The sequence below is a fragment of the Heterodontus francisci genome, chromosome 6, assembly GCF_036365525.1.
Source record: "Heterodontus francisci isolate sHetFra1 chromosome 6, sHetFra1.hap1, whole genome shotgun sequence".
NCBI lineage: Eukaryota > Metazoa > Chordata > Chondrichthyes > Heterodontiformes > Heterodontidae > Heterodontus > Heterodontus francisci.
The window spans coordinates 26,862,068-26,875,187 of record NC_090376.1 but is presented as its reverse complement, the minus strand read 5'-3'; the positions used below and the strand labels follow the sequence as shown (position 1 = coordinate 26,875,187).

Sequence of the window (13,120 nt, the reverse complement as noted above, 5' to 3'; positions counted from 1 at the left end):
TTCTAGCATCGTGCTACTCCATGTATTTGCTATGTTATATATGTTATTTCTCACTGTAAATACCAGTGTGAAGAAGAAAAATGGCAGATGAAAACAGTGGGTAGAAATTAATAGTATAATGTGGTCAAGGTTGCGGTATTTGCTGATTAATAAATGAGAGCTTTCAAAAAAGGTTGAGGACTGCAAAATCATTTATGCATCTATATAATTGACCTAACTGCTGTTCAAAATATTTCCCTCACATTGTGCATTATTTTAAAAACAAACTATGTGCTTTCCAGGTGAACGTGAAATAGGGACTGGGGGAAAATTGTTACTATTAGCGCGTGAAGACAGAAAACTGCAAAGCATTGGACTGCTCAGTAGGCAACCAGTAAGTACTTTTTATTGTTTGGAAGATTGTGTGGCTGTCGCCTGCTAACCTCGTATGTTAACCTGCTAACATCAATTCAGATTGTGCATACTGTAATAAAATAGGAAAATCTTGAATTTATAATACACTTGGTGACCTCAGGCTGTCCCAAAATGCTTTACAGCCAATTTGCGCACAGTAAGGTGTCACAAACCTTGATGCCACTGTGAGATAATGACCAGATGATCTTGTTCAGTGACGTTGCTTGAGGGTTAAATATTTGATTAGTGAGAATGTCTTTAGCTTTGGAGTTATGTATGAGCTGCTTTATGTTTTTTTTAATGTAACAATTTTCACAAGTATTTCCAAATGAAGCACTCAATTAGGGTAAAACCAAGAACATCGTAAACCTTATCAAGAGATCAGGTTCAATTATATAATTAAAAGCATGTGGGTAAGTAAGTAAGCCAGGACCCCAGTTATTAGCAAATTGATTGGAAGTAGTGAGATACTGAAGCCACTCCTGAACTATCCTGATTGGGCCTTTATAAATAGAGGCATAGAGTACAAAAGCAAGAAAGTTATGCTATACCCTCATAAATCACTGGTTAGGTCGCAGCTGGAGCATTGTGGTAAATTTTCGCACAATACTTTTGGAAGGATGTCAAAGCCTTAGAGCAGGTGCAGAGTTGATTTACTGGAATGGTGGGGTGGGGTGGGGGGGGGGGAATAGAGAACTTCAATTACGTGGAGAGACTGGAGAAGCTGGGAATGTTTTCCTTAGAGCAAAGAAGGTGAAGGCGAGATTTGATAGAGATGTTCAAAATCATGAAGTATTTTGATAGAATAAATAAGGAGGAGAAACTGTTTCCAGTGACATAAGTGTTGGTAGCCAGAGGACATAGATTTAAGGCAAAAGAACTAGAATTGAGATGAAGAGAATTTTATTTATCTAACGACTTATGATCAGGAATGCAATGCCTGGAAGGATGGTAGAAACCGATTCAATAATAATTTTCAAAAGGAAATTGAATAAATACTTGAAGGGGAAACATTTGCAGGGCTGTGGGGAAAGGGCGGGCAAATGGGTCTAATGGGATTGCCCTTTCATAGTGCCAGCACAAAGAACAAAGATAATTATAGCACAGGAACAGGCCCTTCGGCCCTCCAAGCCTGCGCCGATCCAGATCCTCTCTCTAAACATGTCGCCTATTTTCTAAGGTTCTGTATCTCTTTTCTTCCTGCCCATTCATGTATCTGTCTAGATACATCTTAAAAGACGCCATCGTGCCCGCATCTACCACCTCCGCTGGCAACGCGTTCCAGGCACCCACCACCCTCTGCGTAAAGAACTTTCCACGCATATCCCCCCTAAACTTTTCCCCTTTCACTTTGAACTCGTGTCCTCTAGTAATTGAATCCCCCACTCTGGGAAAAAGCCTCTTGCTATCCACCCTGTCTATACCTCTCATGATTTTGTACACCTCAATCAGGTCCCCCCTCAACCTCCGTCTTTCTAATGAAAATAATCCTAATCTACTCAACCTCTCTTCATAGCTAGTGCCCTCCATACCAGGCAACATCCTGGTGAACCTCCTCTGCACCCTCTCCAAAGTATCCACATCCTTTTGGTAATGTGGCGACCAGAACTGTACGCAGTATTCCAAATGTGGCCGAACCAAAGTCCTATACAACTGTAACATGACCTGCCAACTCTTGTACTCAATACCCCGTCCGATGAAGGAAAGCATGCCGTATGCCTTCTTGACCACTCTATTTACCTGCGTTGCCACCTTCAGGGAACAGTGGACCTGAACACCCAAATCTCTCTGGACATCAATTTTCCCCAGGACTTTTCCATTTACTGTATAGTTCACTCTTGAATTGGATCTTCCAAAATGCATCACCTCGCATTTGCCCTGATTGAACTCCATCTGCCATTTCTCTGCCCAACTCTCCAATCTATCTATATTCTGCTGTATTCTCTGACAGTCCCCTTCACTATCTGCTACTCCACCAATCTTAGTGTCGTCTGCAAACTTGCTAATCAGTCCACCTATACTTTCCTCCAAATCATTTATGTATATCACAAACAACAGTGGTCCCAGCACGGATCCCTGTGGAACACCACTGGTCACACGTCTCCATTTTGAGAAACTCCCTTCTACTGCTACTCTCTGTCTCCTGTTGCCCAGCCAGTTCTTTATCCATCCAGCTAGTACACCTTGGACCCCATGCGCTTTCACTTTCTCCATCAGCCTGCCATGGGGAACCTTATCAAACGCCTTACTGAAGTCCATGTATATGACATCGACAGCCCTTCCCTCATCAATCAACTTTGTCACTTCCTCAAAGAATTCTATTAAGTTGGTAAGACATGACCTTCCCTGCACAAAACCATGTTGCCTATCACTGATAAGCCCATTTTCTTCCAAATGGGAATAGATCCTATCCCTCAGTATCTTCTCCAGCAGCTTCCCTACCACTGACGTCAGGCTCACCGGTCTATAATTACCTGGATTATCCCTGCTACCCTTCTTAAACAAGGGGACAACATTAGCAATTCTCCAGTCCTCCGGGACCTCCCCCGTGTTTAAGGATGCTGCAAAGATATCTGTTAAGGCCCCAGCTATTTCCTCTCTCGCTTCCCTCAGTGACCTGGGATAGATCCCATCCGGACCTGGGGACTTGTCCACCTTAATGCCCTTTAGAATACCCAACACTTCCTCCCTCCTTATGCCGACTTGACCTAGAGTAATCAAACATCTGTTCCTAACCTCAACATCCGTCATGTCCCTCTCCTCGGTGAATACCGATGCAAAGTACTCATTTAGAATCTCACCCATTTTCTCTGAGTCCAAGCATAACATTCCTCCTTTGTCCTTTAGTGGGCCAATCCTTTCTCTAGTTACCCTCTTTCTCCTTATATATGAATAAAAGGCTTTGGGATTTTCTTTAACCCTGTTTGCTAAAGATATTTCATGACCCCTTTTAGCCCTCTTAATTCCTCGTTTCAGATTGGTCCTACATTCCCGATATTCTTTCAAAGCTTCGTCTTTCATCAGCCGCCTAGACCTTATGTATGCTTCCTTTTTCCTCTTAGCTAGTCTCACAATTTCACCTGTCATCCATGGTTCCCTAATCTTGCCATTTCTATCCTTCATTTTCACAGGAACATGTCTCTCCTGCACGCTAATCAACCTCTCTTTAAAAGCCTCCCACATATCACATGTGGATTTACCTTCAAACAGCTGCTCCCAATCTACATTCCCCAGCTCCTGCCGAATTTTGGTATAGTTGGCCTTCCCCCAATTTAGCACTCTTCCTTTAGGACCACTCTCGTCTTTGTCCATGAGTATTTTAAAGCTTACGGAATTGTGATCACTATTCCCAAAGTAGTCCCCTACTGAAACTTCAACCACCTGGCCGGGCTCATTCCCCAACACCAGGTCCAGTATGGCCCCTTCCCGAGTTGGACTATTTACATACTGCTCTAGAAAACCCTCCTGGATGCTCCTTACAAATTCTGCTCCATCTAGACCTCTAACACTAAGTGAATCCCAGTCAATGTTGGGAAAATTAAAATCTCCTATCACCACCACCCTGTTGCTCCTACATCTTTCCATAATCTGTTTACATATTTGTACCTCTATCTCATGCTCGCTGTTGGGAGGCCTGTAGTACAGCCCCAACATTGTTACCGCACCCTTCCTATTTCTGAGTTCTGTCCATATTGCCTCACTGCTCGAGTCCTCCATAGTGCCCTCCTTCAGCACAGCTGTGATATCCTCTTTGACCAGTAATGCAACTCCACCACCCCTTTTACCTCCCTCTCTATCCCGCCTGAAGCATCGATATCCTGGGATATTTAGTTGCCAATCATGCCCTTCCCTCAACCAAGTTTCAGTAATAGCAATAACATCATACTCCCAGGTACTAATCCAAGCCCTAAGTTCATCTGCCTTACCTACTACACTTCTTGCATTAAACAAATGCACCTCAGACCACCAGTCCCTTTATATTCATCATCTGCTCCCTGCCTGCTCTTCCCCTTAGTCACACTGACTTCATTATCTAGTTCCTTACAGGCTTTTGTTACTACCTCCTTACTGTCAACTGACCTCAATTGGTTCCCATCCCCCTGCCACATTAGTTTAAACCCTCCCCAACAGCGTTAGCAAAAGCACCCCCAAGGACATTGGTTCCAGTCCGGCCCAGGTGTAGACCGTCCAATTTGTAATAGTCCCACCTCCCCCAGAACCGGTCCCAATGTCCCAAAAGTCTGAACCCCTCCTTCCTGCACCATCTCTCAAGCCACGCATTCATCCTGACTATTCTTTCATTTTTACTCTGACTATCACGTGGCACTGGTAGCAATCCTGAGATTACTACCTCTGAGGTCCTGCTTTTTAACTTGGCTCCTAACTCCCTAAACTCTGCTTGTAGGACCTCAACCCGTTTTTTACCTATATCATTGGTGCCTATGTGCACAATGACAACTGGCTGTTCACCCTCCCCCTTTAGAATGTTCTGCAGCCGATCTGAGACATCCCTGACCCGTGCACCTGGGAGGCAACATACCATTCGGGAGCCTCGTTTTCGACCACAGAACCGCCTATCTACTCCCCTTACAATCGAATCCCCTACGACTATAGCCCTTCCACTCTTTTTCCCGCCCTTCTGAACAGCAGAGCCAGCCACGGTGCCATGGACCTGGCTACTGCTGCCTTCCCCTGGTGAGCCATCTCCCTCAACAGTATCCAAAACGGTATACTTGTTTTGGAGGGAGATGACCGCAGGGGACTCCTGCGCTGCCTTCCTGCTCTTTCTCTGCCTTTTGGTCACCCATTCCCTTTCTCCCTCAGCAATCCTAATCTGCGGTGTGACCAATTCACTAAACGTGCTATCCACGACCTCCTCAGCATCGCGCGTGCTCCAAAGTGAGTCCATCCGCAGCTCGAGAGCCGTCATGCGGTCTAACAAGAGCTGCAGTTGGACACACTTCCTGCACGTGAAGGAGTCAGGGACATCAGCCATGTCCCTGAGCTCCCACATTGAGCAAGAGGAGCATGACACGGGTCTGAGATCTCCTGCCATTTTTAATCTTAAGCTTAACTTAGTTAAATGAAAAAGGAACGAAAAGTTTTTACCAATCACGATAAAACCAGAGAAATAGAAAAAGCCTTACCTTCTAAACACCCCACCGAGTCCTTCTTTTTTGGTTAGAGGAGGAGGGCGGGTGGGAGACACTACAAGTGTGGTGTCTCAGGTTCAGAAACCGCCCAAATATATAGTGTTTTACTTACCCAGCAGCCCCCTGGCCTCCGCCGAAAACAAAAGGAAATTAAGTTTACTTTCAAAGTGACCTTCCCAGCTGCTCACTCGCTCACACTCTGCTCCCGAAAAAGCTGCTGCAATGAAAGGAAAGTTATTTTAAACCGCCCAAATATATAGTGTTTTACTTACCCAACAGCCCCCTGGCCTCCGCCGAAAACAAAAGGAAACTAAGTTTACTTTCAAATTGACCTTCCCAGCTGCTCACTCACTCACACTCTGCTCCCGAAAAAGCTGCTGCAATGAAAGGAAAGTTATTTTAAACCGCCCAAATATATAGTGTTTTACTTACCCAGCAGCCCCCTGGCCTCCGCCGAAAACAAAAGGAAACTAAGTTTACTTTCAAACTGACCTTCCCAGCTGCTCACTCGCTCACACTCTGCTCCCGAAAAAGCTGCTGCAATGAAAGGAAAGTTATTTTAAACCGCCCAAATATATAGTGTTTTACTTACCCAGCAGCCCCCTGGCCTCCGCCGAAAGCAAAAGGAAATTAAGTTTACTTTCAAACTGATCTTCCCAGCTGCTCACTTGCTCACACTCTGCTCCCGAAAAAGCTGCTGCAATGAAAGCACAAGTGGCCTCCTTCTATACTGTAGTCTATGATTCTGTGAATTGAGCAGAAGCCAATATTAGTTTGATATAGTACATATCTACATTATGAAAACAGCACAAATATTCCAGTGGGGGATATGGAACAAAAAAAAAAGTTCAAGTCATTATAACTCTTAAAATATACCTACTTATGTACTACACAGACAGAAAGTATATGGGTCTGTGCAAGAGCAAAGGCCTTTTTGCTATATTCTGTACTATTGAAAGTATTTTTATTTATAGTTTAAACTATTGATTTACAATAGAAAATATCTTATTGAAATTTAATAAATCTCAGTGTAAATTAATGTTTACATATTTCCAGAAACCACCACAATGCATACTCAGATATGAATGCTTTGTCTGGTTTAATATAGATTAAACTAATGAGTTGTGTCATGGCTTGTTTGCAGAAGTGTTGCTTTTTCCTAAGGGAAATTACATTTGCTGGTTAACTAAAGCTGCAAACTTCCACTTTTCTCCAAGTAGTCCTTTTGGTTAGGGAATGGTGTGGGAGAGTTTAAAAAGAATGAGGTTTCTTTTTGCAAAAAGAAAGAGGGCTGATAAAACAAAAGATATCTGGCGTATTGTGAGGCATTCTTTTGAGGTTGAAATTGGCTTTGTTTTTGAGAAACTGCATATCATCATAATGCCCCCTCTCCCAACATCTTTATAAATCAAGTAATGGCATCAAATACCTCAAAATCCTAAGAGTTTCAATGTAAAAGAATGCAGATAAATATGACACATTTCTCTGTGTTGTGAATTTTCAGATATTTATGTTTGAGGGATCCGATGCTTTCAACTGTTGTACATTCCTTTCAAGTACATACATCCTTGCAGGAACACAGGATGGTAACATTTATCAGCTGGATGTTCGAAACACAAAGTAAGTATGCTGTGCGACAGTACATTAAATCAATCTGGTGATTAGCCTGGATGTTTTTTTCAGTGACTGTGTTGTATCACTTTTACAAAATCCTTTAAGACTGCAGTAATTGGCAAACGGTGGAAAGTGGTGTTCACCATTTGCATAAACGATGTGGACTTGAGAATTGGAAGTACAATTTCAAAATTTGCAGATGACACCAAGTTGGTTGTGTAATTAATGCAGAGGAGGACTGTGACAAAATACAGTAAGATATTAATAAGCTTGCAGAATGGACATGTAACTGGCAAATGAAATTCAATAGAAGTGTGAGGTAGTACATTTTGGTAGGAATAATAATAAGGCCTCATATTCCTTGTAAAATAAGTGTCTAAATGGGGTAGAGGCACCGAGGGATCTGGAGATACAGATACACAAATCACTAAGGAGTGATGTGGTTTAATAAGGCCATTTGAAAAAAAAAACAAATGCATTTGGGTTTGTTTCTAGTGGACAGAATTGAAAAGCAGAGAAGTTACGTTAACCTCTGTACAGAACTTTGTTTAGACCACACTTGGAGTACTGTGAATAGTTCTGGTCTCCATATTATTAAAAGGATACAGAGGCACTGGAGAAGGTGCAAAGAAGATTTACTAGAATGATACCTGAACTGAGAGGTTATAACCTATCAGGAAAGATTTAACAGACTCGGGCTCTTTACTCTGGAAAAGAAAAAAGAAAGACTTGCATTTGTATGGCACCTTCCACAACCTCGAACCATCGCAAAGTGCTTTACAGCCAGCAAAGTTTTTTTTGAAGCGTAGTCACTATTGAAATGTAGGAAAAGCAGCTGTCAGTTTACAAACAGCAAACTCTCACAAACAGCAATGTGATAATGATCAGATAAATTTGTTTTTGTGATGTTGATTGAGGGATAAATATTGGCCAGGACACCGAGGATAACTCCCCTGCTACTCTTTGAAATAGTGCAGTGAGATCTTTTATGTCCACCTTTAGAAAGCAGTCAAGGCCTTGGTTTAACATTTCATCTAAAAGACAGCTCTTCTAAGAATGCCGCACTGCCTTAGTACTGCACTGGAGTGTCATCCTCTAGAGTGGGTCTTGAACCTAAAACCTTCTGTCTTGGAGGTGAGAGTGCTACCAACTGAGCCACAGTTGACACCAAGAGAAGACTTATGGGGTGACCTGATACAAGCCTTCAAGATTATGAAAGGGTTTGATAGGTTAGACATGGAGAAGACGTTTTCACTTGTGGGAGAGACCAGTACGAGGGGCCATAAATATAAGATAGTCACCAATAAATCCAAAAGGGTATTGAGGAGAAACCTCTTTACCCAGAGTATTAGAATGTGGTTAGAATGTGGAACTCACTATCTCTAGGGAGTAGTTGAGGCGAATAGCATAGATGCATCAAGGGGAAGCTAAATAAGCACATGAGGGAGAAAGGACTAGAAGGATATGTTGATGGTGTTAGGTGAAGGGTGGGAGGAGGCTTGTGTGGAGTATAAACTTGACGTTGGGCCAAATGGCCTTTTTCTGTGCTGTAAATACTTGTAATACTTAGTAATTAATTGCTGTAAACTTGCACTTCAGTGAAAAAAAAGTATTGTCTTCTTGTGTAAATTGCTTAACTTTTGTTCTTTTTAGTAAAAATAAAGAAAATATCCTTAAATTTGATTCTTTACCCAGCATAAATCAGATGGGGAATTGGAGAAAATTCTTTCAGGAAATAATTAATTTCTAATTAGATTTTCATTCATGTTTTGTGTTGTGTAGTCAATAAACATTAGCTTAGTTGTGTAATGCTTTGGGGAAATGCCTTGTAATTGGTCACATCATCTCAATATGGCATTTCCATTGTCGCTGGGTCTTTTTATTGTAAATGACAGTATATGAACATTAAATCATTATACCTGTTCAGCATAAAAATTGACAGACTTTGTAGAGAGATGTCCCATCACAACAAATCACTTGCCCTTGTAATATATTTTTAACAGAACTATATGCATTTCAGTAACAATCTGTATTTATAGAGCATCTTTATCAAATGAAAATATTCATAAATAGAAGTAAGGAGAAAGGATGCTCAACCAGAAGGGAGATTAGCTTGGTCAAAGACGTGTGCCGTAAAATTCTTAGAGATTCAGAGAGGTTCAGATAGGGAGTTCAGAAAAGTAGCTCTGAAGTCACTGAATGCTCTGCTACTGATGGTGGGATGAAGGGAAGGGTGATGCACAGATGCTGAAGGCAGAGACTCGAGCATTTGGGAGGAGATGGGTTGAGCATAGAGGGATTTATGGATAAAGATGAGAATTTTAAATGGGATATGCTGGAGAACCAGGTGCCAATATACATCAGTAAGGACAGGGAAAATAGCTTTGTGTAGAACACAATATCAGAGTTTGGAGGTAACATAGAGAAGGATCTCCACGGACAGGACTTGAAAGTAGGCATTGTTTTCTTAAATGGAAGTAAGTGGTCTTGCTAGCCAATAGGATGTAGGGTTTAAAGTTAGCTCATGGTTGAACAGAATGCAAAGATTTCTAATAGCGGGAAAAGTCTATGGCTCTGTCTTGCTGCTGAACTGGAGGACATTGTGACTCATCCAAGGCTTGGTGTCTGATAGTAATCAGAGAGGGGTGGAGAGAGTTGGTGGAGAAGTAGAGTGTCATCAGCATACACATGAAAGCTGACTCCATGCCTGCAGCTGCAGGGTGATGTGTAGGTGAAGAAAAGAGTGCAGAGATTGGATCCTTGGGTGATAATGTGAAGGAGAGCAGAAGAGCCATTGCTGGAGATACAGTCAGATGGGTATGAATGAAATCACACAAGGGCAGTCCCTTGGAGCTGGACAACAGACATTTTGAAGGAGGATAGAGTGGTCAGAATGCTACAAAAAGAAGGGATAAAGCGCCATATCACAGTTGTAGAAGATTCATGCCCATTAGAGGAAAGAGAGGTTGCATATGCGACAGGTGGTGAGTTCTTTTAGGAAAGGTAACTACTTATTTTGATGGGGAGGGGAACAGTTCTTGAGGAAAGGAAACTGTTAACTAATGTGTGGGTCAGAAGGGAAGTGCAGTGATCAAGTGTTGAATTTCCTACCTTTACATTGGACAGAAAATAGTGCTCACTGGAGAGGCCCTAAAGTGCCACAATCTCCTAGTAAATGCATTTATATTTTACAATGATAGGAATAAGCTCAATTTATGTTGTTTTTGCAGAGTTCCGCTACAGATTATCCATCGATCAGGTGGCCCAGTGCTTTCCTTGCTGCCCTGTAGAGAAGGCTTTATGGCTAGCCATGGTAAGATAGCATTTGTTTCTCTATTTGCATATGTGTTCTTTAAACATGCATACACACATTACAGGAAAAAGTTTTTCTATCTTAACATATGATCATATTAGAAATATATTAGTCAAAAATTGAAGAAAAATAATAAACAGAAACTACTGGAAATACACAGCAAGTCCTTGAGCCTCCAAAAAGGGAAGAGATAGGTTAATGTTTTGGGTACAGACCCATCCTCCATAACCTTTCTGAAAAACAATAACTTTATCCATCTACATTATGTCCCTCTCATAGAGTCATTACAGCACAGAATAAGTGCTTCTCTTTCCACAGATGCTGCCAGACCTGCTGAGTGAATCCAGCATTTCTTGTTTTTGTTTCAGAATAAGTCCACGTTGGCTCTTCCCCATAGCCCTGCAAGTTTATTTCTTTTGTTATGGTCAAGTGAGGAGGGGTTGAAGGGCTTGACTCTTTTCCCTTTCCTTGTTAGACCACAACAGATTTAATTCTTAAAATGAGTGTACTGGCCAATTCATTAGGTGTTTGATTGGTTCTTGGTATGATCATAGCAAGTAAGTAATCAGACAGGTTTTCTTGAGTTAACAAAAGGGGTTAACTTTATTATATCTAAACTGAGCTAATAAAATAATAAACGCGCCAACTTTCACTGACACACACATTCTGGAGGTTTACACACACACAAATAGGTTACCGAGTGGGGAAAGGTAGATTGGCTGAGTTCAAGTCCATATAAGAACGGGTATACAGTCTGTGAAGCTCGGTGATTCGGCTGGTTTCTAGCTGAATTCAGTGGTCCTGAAGATTTTGGTTTGAAGAGGTAGCTGACTGGTTCGTTGAGTCTCTCGGAGATAGCGATGCGGATGATTTCCTCTACGGGGTTTCTGATTGTAGTCCAATTATGCAAAGGTGGTCAGTCAACAGCAGGATTTGAAAGCTTTCAAGCTGGAATGGAGAGAGGGACCCCCACTTAGGGTCTGCTCATGTCAGAGTCCAGTTGCTTCTCCTCTGCTGCAGAGAAAAACACCAGATTAAAACCACAGATGGGGAGGGGCTTGTCAGATGACAGTCAGACAGTCTGTGATTAAAACAAAGCATTTAGCAGTATTTCTTCTTGCTGAGAGAACAGGTAGTACCTTTAAACCCTTGGGACTTGGTTCTTGCTGCATTTTAGCAGACATTACATCTCTCTCTCACCAGCATTACGGTGTAGGATACAGTGTAGCAAACCAGGTGATCATCGTAAGCTGAAAGGATGACTTTGCTGGCAGCTTGTCTTTTAAAAAATTTTCTTTTGAAAATTTCTTCCTGAAGAAATATAAAGTCAGAGCTCCAGTCAGTGGACCAAAGAAAATTATCATTCAACAAAACACATTGGCGTAACACTCTCAAGTGTCCATCCAATTTCATTTTGAAATCATTGATTGCCTCTGCTTTCACTACTCTTGAGTGATGCACTTTTTGAGGAGAACAAATTTTTCGCTTTGCCACCACACCCCCATCCCTCCACAAACTGAAATACTCAACCTCTCTTGGCTTTCTAGAAATTCTAACACACTGAAGGTAGCTGAGTGCAAATGACAGTTCTGGAAATAACCCTGAATGAGACTTCAATCATTTGCTGTTCAAGCTATTCTCTATATTTTTTCCACTCTTGGCTGGCCTCTCACATTCTATCCTTTGTAAACTTAAGGTCATCCCTTACTTGCGCCAAGTCTCATTCACCCATCACCCCTGTGCTCACTGGTCGACATTGGCTCCCAGTCAAGCAATGCCTTGATTTTAAAATTCTCATCCCTGTTTTCAAATCCTTCCATGATCTCACCTCTCTTTATCTCTGCAATTTCCTGCAGCCCCCACAACCTTCAGAGAAATCTGCACTCATCTAATTCTGGCCTCTTGAGCATCCCTGATTTTAATTGTTCTGCCGTTGGTGGCTGTGCTTTCAGTTGTCTAGGCCCTAAGCTCTGGAATTCCCTCACTAAACTTCTCCACCTCTCTATCTCTCTTTCTTTCTTTGAGACATTGCTTAAAATCTACCTCTTTGACTAAGCTTTTGGCCATCTGCCCTAATCAGCTTATGTGTCTCGGTGTCAAATTTTGCTTTATAATTCTCCTGTGAAGCGCCTTAGAACATTTTATTACTTTAAAAACACTATATAAATTCAAGTAGTTGTTATTCACTGAGCGTTTTTTTTTGCTTACTTGAAAATGTTGGTAATGTAAATTGGGTCAACCAACATCTAAAAATGAAAAGAGGTTAGTGTCAGGTGGGAATCTTCAACATAACCCACAATTCATGCATAAAAATCCACGATGAATGGATGATAACAAGGAAATTTAACTCTATCTCCAAACCTAAACATAAACTCCTAATCTGGGGACACTACAAATCTAGATAAAAAGAAAGTTGAAAGAAACCAAAAAGAAGGGGGCTGGGAGCCAAGGAAAGAGGAGCTGCTAAATATTATAGGAAGCTTAAAAGCCTGTTACTTCTCAGTAAAGGCATGAGAATGTATTTCATCATGGGAAATCATTGCTTTTTTATACATCTGCCTCTTTTTCTTCTATTTAAATTTCATGTTTTCCAGGTTTAGGTAGACTGTACTGTATATCCACTCATTGCTGCTCTGTAACAGAAGGC

General features: G+C 41.7%; 1 protein-coding gene across 1 annotated transcript in view; it reads left to right on the top strand.

Moving 5' to 3' along the window:
* The window catches only part of LOC137370929 (proteasomal ATPase-associated factor 1-like), a 42,506-nt gene that overhangs the window by 27,667 nt on the left and 1,719 nt on the right, over positions 1–13,120 (top strand). Inside the window, exons 8-10 of the mRNA XM_068032801.1 lie at positions 282–373; positions 7,051–7,166; positions 10,391–10,473. Of these exons, the coding sequence (XP_067888902.1) occupies positions 282–373; positions 7,051–7,166; positions 10,391–10,473 (291 nt within the window). The remainder of the gene's footprint in view (positions 1–281; positions 374–7,050; positions 7,167–10,390; positions 10,474–13,120) is intronic.